The sequence below is a fragment of the Ciconia boyciana genome, chromosome 1, assembly GCF_034638445.1.
Source record: "Ciconia boyciana chromosome 1, ASM3463844v1, whole genome shotgun sequence".
NCBI lineage: Eukaryota > Metazoa > Chordata > Aves > Ciconiiformes > Ciconiidae > Ciconia > Ciconia boyciana.
In genome coordinates this window covers 182212566-182226365 of record NC_132934.1, presented here as the reverse complement: position 1 = coordinate 182226365, position 13800 = coordinate 182212566, and the positions used below count along the sequence as shown (strand labels likewise).

The window sequence follows — 13800 nt, the reverse complement described above, 5'->3', positions numbered from 1 at the left end:
GTTTTGGTTACCATACAAGTGCTCAGCAATGCTCAATGGCATAAGAGTAACTACAGCAATAAGGTAGAAAGGAAAAATTACCTTCCTTTCTAAAGAGGGTTCAAAACCAGACACAGAACTACATGGGGATTACTTCTCAATAAGGAACTGAGAGCAAGATCAATCCCAATTTAAATGTAGATGCACATTTATTAAGTTATTTATATATATAACCACAGTTTTCCCATGGTTGCAAATTGCTTATAAAGAGATTTTTTTTTCACATTTCTTGTGCTTCCCAATATCCTCAGAGATCACTTAAAGGGCATTTTATTGATCTGATTTAAAAAATAAATTAGAGTATATTGTTTGCTTTTCCCATACTGTATGTAAATTAAAATGGAGAATTTGGGATGGTGGTTATCACTGAGGTTGATATTTCATACTTCACTGTAAAAAGTCAGTGATTATTTTCAAAGATCAAAATGATATTAACTTAATAAATATGATGAGATATACTCTTCCATAATGTATATGTTCTCCTTGAGACGAGTGGATTAATAATAATGTGAGACATAATTTTCAAAATAAACAGAAAATTCAATACACATATATCAAAACAAAAAAATATATTCTAGGTCATTATTGTATGCAGTGTTATAAAATAAGTTACTTATACTGTACTGGGAATCTCAGTGAGAAATGTCTCAATAATTGAAACATCACACAAAATTTCTAAAATGTGACACTCCTTAAAATACATGTAGTTAACAAAAGTTAGTTTTAAAAATAAACCAGTGTTATAAACATGCATATAATTTTAATATATCAGTATTTAATAAATGATTGAGTATTAGCATACCAATATCATATCTCTCTTCTGAGAATACACACGCATGTTCTCTGATGCAGAAAAACTATTACAGTTCAATTCTACATGATGCAGGGAGAAGGCAAGATATGGAATTGTCTTTTGCAAAGTAGGTAGTTCAAGTAGGTCCCTGTGCATAGTTGGGCACCAATGAAGAAGAGCAGATAAATTGTATATTCTTCAAATATTACAGAAACCAACATCTTTGAAGGACAGAAGCCACTGCAAATTTCTTAAGTTCTTGGAACTCCTACTGAAAACTGCTGTGCATACCACCAAGCAGTCTGCAATTTGCAGCTTTCTAGTTTTGGGCCTTGAAGGAATATTGGTTTGGGTGGGTTTTTTCCTGTTTTAATACTAATATTTTTAATAGTTGAACCAGTTTATTATTCTCAGAACAGAGGAGATTAAGCATTAACCAAGACACTACTCATAGTTAAGAAAATCCCCAAAATTACACATACATAGTTTTACCTCTGTGTTTCCAGACAAAGTGATCTGTCTGTGTAAGACACAATTTCATAACCAGTGAAGGCTTGGCACTCACGGACTTCCTAAATGAGGCCACAATTGGATGAGGTGAATTAGGAATTGGTGACTAGAACCCTGATACACGTTGGACTGGATAGTCCAGAGTTACCTCTAAAACCCAGCTGTTCAAAACTGAAGCAAGCAAGAAAAAATGTAATAGAAATCAGTTCTCAATTATCCATCAAATCTGCTGATATATTGGAATGTCACCACATATCATGGAGAAATAAAACTGTGGCTGATGTGCTGAATACCTGGGTCTTTTTCAGTATTTCTCTGGGATGATATAAAAATATAACATTTGCAGATTATACTGGTAGTATTAATTCACTACAAAAGTAGGATAGTAAATGCATGATTCTAGTGATTCTCTCTCTGAAAATCTGTTAAACTTCAAGAGAAAAAGTAGTTGACTGTAGGTTGTCCTGGGTTATCTAGTGGCAGAGATCTGAAATTTTACAGACTATCTCTAAGGTAGTTGCTCTGCCTCCCAGCAAAATCTATAATAGTTGGTCTTTCTTTCCTAATCATAGATTAGTTTGGCTTAGAAGGGACCTTTAAAGATCATCTATAGTCTAACCCCTCCGTGCCATGGGCAGGGACATCAATATATTCATATTCAACTACCATTAAGGTTGCATTATCTTCCCCCTAGAAAAGTTTTTAAGCACCATGGTCTGGTATTTACAAACTAGCAATTTGAAGTGATGCCAAATCAAATATATATGAAATCTTTGTTATCGGAACTTCGGTGTTTTACTTGCACATTTCTTATATAAACCAAACATATTGAGTACTATGATATATTTTTATGTATAAATTAATGAAGTCCTGAAAGGAGTAAACCAGTACCACCATTTCGAATCATATAACATGATACAATGTCAAATTTACGCTGTACTACGCATTTTGATAATAGGGAGCAAATTACCTTTTTTGGTCCTTATAGCTTTGTATCTACTTCACCTACAGACTATTGGTAGTGATCAGCCTTTCTCTTGAGCAGAAGATGGGACTAGATGCCTACTGACGTCCCTTCCCACCTGAATTATTCCACGATTCTAAGAAACATGCACACACTTCCCAAATAGTTAACTACTCTATTCAAAATATTATTTATTTTAGCTCTTAATTTGGCCTCATAGCGACTCTGAGAATTATTAGTATACCTGGATTTCAAAAGCTTTCCATAATCTTCTTCACTATCAAGTTCTTAACTATTTTTGCAGTTAGAAAGCTTTCTTAACTTTTAAGCAAACTTATTTTGTTACCAAAGGCCACTATTCCATCTCCTACCTTAGCTACATAGAAAACAAATATTCAAATGCCTTCTTTATCACAAATTAATAACAAAAGGACACTGTTAAGTCCTCACGTTCCTTTCCTTTCTTTTCTAAACTAAATATACCCAAATACTTTTTTCTCAGTTTAGAAGTGTTACATGTTACTATCATCTGGATTCTCACCAGTCAGTCTATATATTTTCTGCAGTAATTCAGACAAGACTTCACTTAAAACCTTATCAGCACCAAGTAAGCAGTAGATAATTACCATCTCTATAATACGTAGGAGATCCACTAAGAGACATTTTTTTCTAACAGAACATTGTAACCTCCCGTAAAGCTAAATAACCTGTAAGCATGCAAATCTAAGTAAGTAGGAGATCCTAGATTATTAAATGCATTTAACGCCAGAGCACTGTAGAGTTAGCCAGGACTTAAAGCCCATTTTCTGGAATTCTGCCTAGCCATTCACTCCTTACTGTCATTATCTGCACACATCAGTTCACTTTCCTATGTGTAGTGCTTCACCGCAGTCTTCAAAATTTTCATCTCCTGGATCTTAAATGATTTCTCCAAGATAATTTTTGAATTTTGATCCTGTTCTGCAAAGTGTCTGTAACAATTACCTTCATACTGTTTTCGTAAGTGTATTTCTTTTATTGTTGCCTTGTGCATTAAAAATACAGACCTAGGACAGATTCTTGCACCCAATTGGAAAGAGAACCTTTACTATCTTCCTTCTGAATATGTTTCTCAACAAATTGTACATTTAACTCAATAATTTTATCTACACTGTATTTCTCTAAGTGGCTGATGCATGCTTAAATGTCTACTTTAGACTAGAGAAGTTATATAACTTATTCTCTATGAATATTTAAGTTATAGGTATCGCATTCAACACTTGAGAACCATAGTGAAAGAATTCTTCTGAAACATGGCAGAATAAAGATTATTATTTTAAAGAATGTATTGTACATATTGTATTTTCTCCATTGTGTAAAAAGACAAAGAAGCTGAGAGAGGACAAAGAGTACGTACAAACTTCCAAATCATTCCTTTCTCATAGGGACTATTACATCATGCACGCTCTGTGCAGAATTGAAGTGACCTCCCAGACGGCACAGGAGAAAAAAAAAACCAACACTAAATAAGGGGATGACAATTCGGATTGGAATTGATTATAAATTAACACTTAGGAAAGTATAGATGTCTTGTTGTATATACCTTATATAAATGTTGAAAGAGTGAAAATCTAAGGAAAATTAGAAGAAACAGAGAACTGATGAAACGGAGAAAGAACAAAAGACAATCAGATAAGGAGAAAATTTATGTAAAAGAGAAAACATAACTGTATTAAAACAGATTAAAATGTGACAGTCTTAGAAGTGCTCAGACATGTAAGACTACAACACTACTATAATCACAGTGATATGATCCTTACATTACCTTATTTAGTTTAGGGGGTTTTTTTATTATTCCCTCAATATGGAATCTTCTGAAAGTTTAAATGCAAGCCAGCCTTAAGATGGCTGTACACAGATTAGCTGTGGTGTTCAAACCACCAATGAGTGCTAACAATTATGAAAAAAAAACCAAACCAAACCAAAAAAACCCAACAAAACAAACCAACAACCAAAGAATTAACTGCAGGAAAAACAAAACAAGGTATTTAAGTAGCGTAATAAAAACAAATGAAAAAGTGAATGTAATACTCAACACGGACATTTCAAAACTCACTTTACACAGGGAGCTGAGATTATATCCAAAGGTTTGTGCATTCCGAGAACCTGCATTCATGTAGTTTCCCATTAACAATACTAGTTCCAGTAGTTTGCTAAAGCTTTTACTCTTCTTTATCTCTTCACAGGCAGCACTGACAGCCATGATGTCAGGTTTGATGTTGTTCACCTGCTCCTCAAACTGAAGCTTAAAAAGAATAGCACTGAGCCGTGGCCGTAGTCTCTTCACGTTGCTCATCTGATTGAAAAGAAAATGGGATATTTCCTTTAAAATTCATGCTACACTTTGGCACTGTACAAATGCATACAATCTGTAATGATTTATTGGTGTGACAGGCTTGAAGAAGCAATATATCTGCTATAACTGATAGCAAATGAACAAATGAATGAGAGACACTTGGGTAAGCAACTGAAATACCATCTTGTGGTTAATACAAACTGCCCCCATCCTTTCCCAATAACTAGTATGTGTAAGCAATAAAAGATAAAGTGTCATCATATATCACATCTGTCAACTCATATACCAAATCCTATAAAATTAATCCAAGTTTATGACCCAGTAGTTGCAAAATAATAAAAGTAGTTCACAAATTTTGTATAACTCACTATGTACCAAAACAAGGCAAATCTCATTTTCTGGTGCAAATATTTAAAAGCTGATTTCAATAAAAGCTTACTATAAACCTGCAGGAAAATAACAGTTTTGAAAAATTTCAGCTATGAAACACCTAATATAGCATATGTTAATATATACCAGTATTCATACTCCACTATACTACTGGACCATATACAGTTAATTAGGTAAAGGAGAGTGCTCCCAGAAAAACAGTAGCTTCTGTAGATCATATGCAAAAGACTTGACTTTTTCTATGGTTTACTGGACAGGGATTTTCAACAGAAGTTTCAATCTTCCCATATAACTTAGGTCACTGAATTCCCACCCCAGAGATACTTTGCACATTATTTACTATACCCAAACAACAAGACTCCAACTTTTATTGCTTCTTTAAATCAAGGAACATTGAATGCATTCAATAAATTAAATTCCTCCATCTCCCAAGTTTCCAAAGTACTACTCATCCTTCCAACTCTATCACAGATATTGTCAAACATTTTTTAGGTTTGGCATCACATACAATCCCAGAAGCTTTCTGTCTTCCATTCTTGCTCTTTTTCTCCCTACCAGGCATTATATGTTCCTTGCTTTTTCCTTCTTCCACAGCAGAAATCCTGTTTTTTTCCTCCTTGGTCTTTGGTTCTGTTTGCACATGAGAAACACTAGTCTCAAATTTTTCCATGAGCTTCTTCCCTAATTTTTCGCTATGGCTGTTTTCTCACCAATTTGATGAATTTTGTAAGACCTTCTTCCCCATACTTGTATTTTCCCTTCTCAAGGCAACGTTCAAGCCAATAATGCCTTGACAATTCCTGAAATCCTAAACTAGGTTTTGTTTTGTTGTTTGGTTGGGTTTTTTAAATAAAACCCACATGTTATGGTTTCCAGCTATCAGTACTTCTCTATGCAAGAAAAAAAGCAATAATATTGGCACTTCTTGTACAAAGTAATAGGTTTCATATAGTGGTCTTAAAAGTTTGCCTTTAAATTGGAAATATCGCCCTCCAAACCACAGCAATACCTAAGGTTTTACAGAATGTTTCTCAACCCATATCTAGTCTATCAATGCGAAAATAGCTCTGACAGTGCAATGTTCACAAGTCCTTTAGCATTGATTATCCCACAATAGACTCAGTGAAAAGGATAATGGTGACACTCTTCATCCATTTCAGTGTAAAGTCAAACAAGTTATCTTAAACGGATACTGAAGGCTGTCTAATCCAGAGGGTTTTATATAGAAGCAGAAGAGGATGGAATTTACAGTCTATTTTATTGGTTTTACTGTGACAGTAGCAGAAAATAAAGTCAGGTAGAGTTAACATTTTATGCTACTAAGCCACTTCTGCAATGCCTGCCTGGCAGTGCAACCACCTGATGATGTCCCATTGAAGCAAACATACCATTTGCATTTTAGTTCAGATAAATCTTGAAGTAAAATAAGCAATCCTTTCTACTAACCACACTTTGGCTTGCATCACAGAGCAGAGCACACAAACAGGATGTCTTTCAGATGAAACTAGGTTGAAAATCAACTCCACTACTGAGTTTTAGTCCGCAGACTGCCTCCAGCCTGGTCCTAAAGTAAAATACTAAAACGTATATAGTTTGAATGTTAGCTCACTACCAACTGTAGGCAGATATTCTATACTCATCATACACTAAACAGCATCCAATAGTGTGGTAGAATTCCTACTTAAGAACAGGTAAGCAAGGATAATGGAATCTGAATTTAAATAGGACATTTCACAGTGAAATAGAAATAGAAATTCCTAAAACCTACCTAAAATGAACGTAGTGCTCTTACAACTTTACACCTAATTTAGGAATGAATACCTAAAAGAATATTAAGGCACTGGACAGAGGCAAGTGTCACAAAGTCATTCTCCCAGCTTCATCAGGAAGAATCAGTATTAATTCTTTTTCCTCAAACAATTAACTTAGTAGATTTATATGTGTACTACTACTACTCAGCATATTGAGATGAATATTCTTAATTTTAATTTTTTTTCTCCATTCAGGAAAAATTTGAGACTAGACTAGAAAAAACAGAAAACTCTATTGAAATTATCCAGATTTTTAATATTTGTCCCTACTCAGGGTGCAATAGGGACGATCATTAATACCAAACCATGGGAACTAACAAAATAAAGTGTAAGTTGTATTGATTTTAAGTGGTACCAAACTCAGGATACTACAGAACAAACAGATGATGCATCATTTATTGACTCTTGGTTTCTCAGACAGGCAGATTCTTGAAACTGAAATAATCAGGTAGTTTAAATCACAAAGGTATGTTGCACAAACATGAGCAAGCACATAAGCATGAAAGATGTTTTCATCAGAACCAGGTGAACTACAACAAATTAAGAAGTTCTGTACTTAAGTCTTAAGGATGAATGCAGAAATGTGTAATCTAAGAAATCAGAAACAGAAGCACATACCAGAAACACAACAGAAATACCACTGGGCTTTTTTTATTATTGTTTTTTAAACACTCTGAAATCCGTAGTTCATGTACGACGCATGTTTTGGTACTATCTGTTTACCTGTTTGCTAAGTCAATAATTAAGAAGTGAGGAGATCAAGTTCCCTTAGCAATATATGCTTTCTTTGTGACATGTAGTCTACAAATATATTCAAACTGTAGAATCCATACACCTTATGATAAGAGATGCGAAGAATTCAAATGTCACAATGTTGAGAGGCTTATGTTCATGCCCTATACGTGTACATAAGTCTAACTTATGTCCTTATAGTGGAATCCTGAAAACAGACAATCCAAATAACTAAAAAGGGAAGTTGAAGTAGAAAGCTAAAAAATGAGTAGACTACACATGTCAGAGAACTCAGTGTACGGGTAACGAATTGTTCTATTTTTCAAGTAAAGTCCACAAGAATATTCTCACTATGTGCAAGTCCAAAGGGAAATTGACATCTGAGTTGAGCTATCCAGTAGTAGCTCTCACAGCCCTTTATCCAACAGCAAAGAGAGGTTTTTCTCTCAAATACAGCATAAATCAGAAGGCACCTGCAAGAGTGTGCCATCTGGTGAACGTGTACTTTCACTGTCTGCTTTGTTGATGTCAAGTAAAGGAACGTGTCCCAGAAGTTACACTGACATTACATTTTGATCACTGAATGTGATTCATTCTTACCACAAGCTCATAGAGAAAAACACTACAAGGGTTCAAGTTTCACAATATACCTTCTTTAAAGGATCAACAGTGTCGAGGCTGTCAGACCACCTGAAAGTGTTCCCATCCAAAAAGTAAAATATCATTTACAGCCAAGCCGACTAAAAGAGTAAACTGAAAGGGCATCCCCTGTGGAAAATCTATGATTTTCATCGCTGCAGTATCAGTAAACCCTACAGAGTGCACAGGTAAAAAGCGTGAATTCCTAACACTTATCTTTAGACTCAGGCATTTGAAAAACAGAAAAAAATTTCAAGTAAGGAAGAACTGATACCTTAACAGACTTTTTATCACATGTTTTAAGAAGAAAAAAGAACACCCTGCTCAATTTGAAATGGGCAGTCAACATGCCCAAATGTTAGTGAAGACCACCAGCATTCTGGAAAGACCAAACATTATTTAAGTGTATAGGAAGTCAATCCACTACAGTGGAACAGTATTTTTGTTGAGGTGTTTTTATGCTTATGTGGAAATAGCCACACTCTTTTTCCCAAATAAATGATTATAAAGTCAAGAACTGCAAACTCAAAATTAAAATTACTTACGAGAAATCAGAAAGTTTTTACACTTACAATGTGGATATGTGTACATGCAAACAATTGAACTGATGACTTTTCAGCCTTACTAGCACTGATAGAAGGCACATCCTGCTACTCTGTTTCTCCAGCTTGAACTATAAACAGCTTGAATTTGCACCACTGACTCAATTTCTTGCAAATCAAAGATTTTCCTAAAGGATATTCAGGACAGAAGAGAAAGGGGTGTACTGTAAGTGACACAGGGACACCACCTATCAGTTACCTCCTAGCTGCACACATAAAGCCTTCTCTTGTCTTGTGGATGACAGTGCACTGATGTACAGTGCAGAAAATCCCTGGTACTGTTTTTGATGGCATTATGTTCAACAAAGATGGGGTGGCAAGGCCAGTCTAGAGATCTCAGAAATTGGGGCATTTCTTTTGAATACTCCAAAGTCACCTGTCTTATGAAATACATCCAAATTGCCAATGGGGGCTACAACACAGCTGTCAAAACAAGCTGACTTTACAGTCTTCATGCTGAAATTCACAGATAGGCATGTTCTACTATGAAAAGAAAGAGGCGATTTTTTTGTCTTATCCCAAAAATACAATTAGATTTACTGACATCTTGATCAGAATGGAACACAGAGACAGCTTTTGTTTCTCCAAGTTGAGTTTAGACAATGGTATTTTCCTAAAAAGGAATCATCCAAGAGTGAGAGGGTCTGAATTTCCCAAATTCTTCTATTTTTAGCAGACCTAACAGATGTCAGAAAAGCTATTTTCATTAAAAGGTACATATGGAGCAGATGCCACTAGACTGAAAAGCTTTCCTCATGGGAAACCAAGTCAAGAGTTTAATACAGGTAAAAATCCTCTGGAAAACCTCTAATTCAGCCAGATAGCAAAAATACATAAATTTATACCAGAAGTCAAGGGCAGAAGTCATTGAGGAATTTGAAATAGAATAATATAATATCAAATGAAATGAAGAAAAGTTTCTAAAATTAAAACAGATCTAGCTGTATTTCAGATGGAAAAATCTGATCAGCTTAGCTCTAAAATAAAGGTCTCATTTTCTGTGTGGCTACTACCAGAAATTCACCTCCTAATGAAAAGTAAATCTACACTATTACTTTGAGCTTCCTGACATACAGGCCATGAAGGTACAGGCAGATGATCAAAGTCTGGATGGGAATGTCTGAAAACCACGACAGCAGGCTTAGTACTTTCCATCATGTTTAACCACCATAACTCCAACATAAAAGTGTAATTATTTAAGCAATACACAGTGATATCAGACCACAACAGCAGCTGATTACGATGTCTTTGATGTGACAGACAGGACCTGTTTCAAAAAAGCTCAGATCTCTAGCACATTCATATTTAGTATAGTCTTCTCTACTGACCCAAGAAGGTGTCCAAGTTAATTACCTAAGCAGGAAGGTATATGTCTATGATGATGACAGTACTAGTAAGGAAAAAGCATTCCTCTGTAGATCTTCACTAGTCCTGTCAATGGAGAATTCAATAATGACTATGGAATTTTTATCCATGTGGTTATTTAGCGTATTTGGAACCACAGAAAATCTGTGGCAAAAACAGTCTGACATGAAGTGTCATGTAAGTGAATGCTGTGGAAGACAGCTTGCATATCTTGGAGAAAGTTCCCCAGTTCTACAAAATGATCACACGGAAAGTAAATCCTAAAGCACTTGGGCTCCATAGGAGCTCCACTGAGCTCTAAAGTCTGAAGCTGGAACAGATGAAATATCTGCATAGTCATTTCAAGCTCCAGGGATCTAAGAGGTACTGACTAGCCTCAAGATTCTTTCAGCACAGCTGAACATCGAGCTATTTGGATGCTTCGTTCAATTTAAGTGGCTAAATTCCAAGAAACCCTTGAAGTTGCTGAAAGTCAAAATGGCAGGATCCTGTTCTGATCACGGTCCTTCCTCAAAACAGAAGTGTTTCTCTTAAGGCGTTCAAATCACAACATGAACACTAGAGGATTGCTTACATTTCTAGTGAAGCAAAAGCATCAAATCAGATTCAGGACAGGCTCTTGAGACATTTAGAGGAATTTGCAAAGTGAATGGCTGGAGGCAAAAGATGAGGATCCTTCAGAAAAACAACCTCATTGATCTGAAGTTGTAGAGATATCTGCCAAGAAGAAAATTGAAAGAGAGAGCCTATGTGTGTGCTAGAAGAAACAACAACCATCCACTTCCAGCCATGTGAATTAACATCAGACAACAATAAGACAAATATTTTAACCTATTCTTTAGACTAGTTACCCAAAATAGTTTTACCGGAACAAGAGTGAGACCTGCTGGTACTGAATCTTTTAAAGGAACATTCCTCTATGATTCAGCATCACAATCTTCCAGTGATACAGAGGAAGTAACATAATCCAATCCCATCCAATGGCAATTGCAAACACTCAGATCACTGCAAATAATGATGGCCGCTTTCAGAAGATCTTTCTGGAGCCTGGTTCTCCACCCTATCCAGGTTCAAAGTTTGAAAGACACCAACATTACAGGCATTAAGGATGTTCTTCCTCTAAACAACATAAGTAACTTGACTCAACTTGTCATAAAGATTTTTTAACTGTCACAGGTGGCATGTAGTAGAAAGTTAATCTTTGGCAACGCTCCTGGAAAGGCTGGAATTACTGATGGAGAACACTGACAAGGCACAGCAGCAGATACACATGACTTCTGGAAGACAATAGAAGAAGGTATGGTTTACAGACAGAAATTAACACCATCAAAATATCTCTCAGCACAGATGCACCTCCACTTCAGGATTTTAAACAAACTGAAATGTCCCTAGGTATGGCTGTGCCCAAGCATCAAGTATTAGGAAGGGCAGAGTACACCTCTTCAGGTACAGTGATAGTACGATATTTTCCAGACAACAGTGAAAAACATTAATGCATTTTGAGTTATCTTCAATGAGGACATACAGGTGAAACCATCAGCTGAATATGGAATTAATCATTTTAAGTGTCTACTGAATTATTTAAGACAAACTAGCCTTCATCAGGCCTCACTCTAATCTTCAATTTACTCTAGTGAAATCTTTTCCTTTGGTACGAACTCATTAAAAACACATCCATCAAAGAACAAGCTGTGAAACCACGTGAGGATTGCTTGCCAAATTCTATTTGGGTTAGCTATCAGTGTATTTCACAAGGTCTGGGCATTAATTATTTCTGAAACAATATTTCATAATTCCCTCAATTTTATCTTTGAGTAAATACAAGTGATCAAGGAAAAATATTTTTCTTTTCTTTCACTCCCGGACAATATGGGAACATATTTCCAAATATATCAAGTTTTAAGAAAAGAAATAAAGCAGGAGCTATCACACATGGTTCTTGAGACACTATTCTCAGGTGTGAGACTGCTAATACAGTTGCCTACACCCAAGGTCAAATGTCCACTAATAGCATCCCGACAAGTATTAGCATCTCCTAAATAAAAAATGTTTATGAAGAACATAAAAATTATATTTTTTTCAAATGGAATTGCTTTTATGGATTTAAAACCATATTAATAAATTAAATATATCTAGGACTATTTTACACCACTAAGGATTGCACAGGCACTGAAGAGTCTACATGCTTACTGCTGGATTCAGCTCCCTCCATACAGCATAACCAAATCAGAACTACTTTGGGGAACAATTCCTGGTGCAACAGGCAGTTAACATACATGGGAATGGATAGGCCTGGAGCCTTAGCATTGCTGTGCGGGCAAGAGGGTGGGGAGAGGTGGATGTGTACTGCTGCGGAGTTGGTGGGGAACTATAGTTACAGAACATTCTTAGGTGGAGCAGCAACAAAGCTTAACCTATCATAACAACATGCAGTTTTCTAAAGAATCAATTATATTTTAAGTATTCCGGCACTCATCTATATAAACTGTATCCCAAAATAACTTGGGGAGGTTGGGGGCAAAGATCTGGAGCCACCTGATATGGGACCAAACATTGCCATGCACCTCTGCGCCTCCAAAAGTGCCCTGAGATGTCAGGCCCAAGAGGTGCAGGGATGCCTGCAAGACATTCAGGTTCTGAACACCTGGAACATGCTTGTACCTAACTTCCCTATGATGTGCTTCTCCGTCTTCCTCATGATGAAAAAGGGAAGATGTGCTTTGTAACCCTTAAAATTTGCCTTAATAAACCTATCTGTCTCTGTCTTATTCTTGAGTCCTCAACTATCTGACTGGATGCTCAGCTCATGAGATCTCTTGCTATCTCCCAAACTGTGCCCACAAATTATTTGGGAAAGTGCAATTCTGCTCAGGCCAAAAACATACCCGTGCCTATTCTAACAAATTAGAACTATGGACAAGTAAGGTTCAATGCCCAAAAGCATTCTCTGGTGCTTTTTAGTTGATTAGTATACACACAGCCTTAAAATGTCATCTAGTGATTTATCATACCCACAACTGCTAAAAATAGTGGGATACAAGATGGTTCAGAAAGTTGCTTTCAAAATATTGAATAATATTCAAAACCGATATAAAAATTGATGAGAACTGTATTTGGATGGTTTGGTCACTATTATTCCCTGAATGATTTCAGTACAAATAAAGGAAAGGCTACCAAGGACATGAAGGACTGCATATGCGAAATAACACTTACTGATTAAAAAAAAAAAGTATTTCAGGACCTCATACAAAATGTAAAAGGTATGCGGATTCTCTGAAACATCACCTGCAATAAGCTATTTTAATCAACCACTATTTTGCTTCCTCTCAAATACAAATATATTGAAGAGTAAAAAAAAAACAAAAACAAATCCATCCAACATTTGCCTCAAGTATTTTCAGCATAAAACAGCAATGCAGATGAATTCAGTAAACCTTTGTCATTCCAGAATCTCTTTTTCTGAATGTGAAATTATAACTTGTGTGCACAAAACCTGGGGTAAGCATAACTCAAAAAATGGATATCATTCTGTGTTACCAAGTCCTTAACATTGATCCCCTAATAAAATCCAGCCTACCAGTTTCAGCCAAATTTTCCAGAGGCTCGCTTGGTAAAGGCAG

At 35.9% G+C, this 13800-nt stretch overlaps 1 protein-coding gene across 4 annotated transcripts in view; it reads right to left on the bottom strand.

The window, feature by feature from the left end:
• The window catches only part of DIAPH3 (diaphanous related formin 3), a 249940-nt gene that overhangs the window by 107981 nt on the left and 128159 nt on the right, over positions 1–13800 (bottom strand). For all 4 annotated transcript variants that reach the window (XM_072850118.1, XM_072850117.1, XM_072850119.1 and 1 more), the window contains one exon: positions 4402–4641. In XM_072850118.1, the coding sequence (XP_072706219.1) occupies positions 4402–4641 (240 nt within the window). The remainder of the gene's footprint in view (positions 1–4401; positions 4642–13800) is intronic.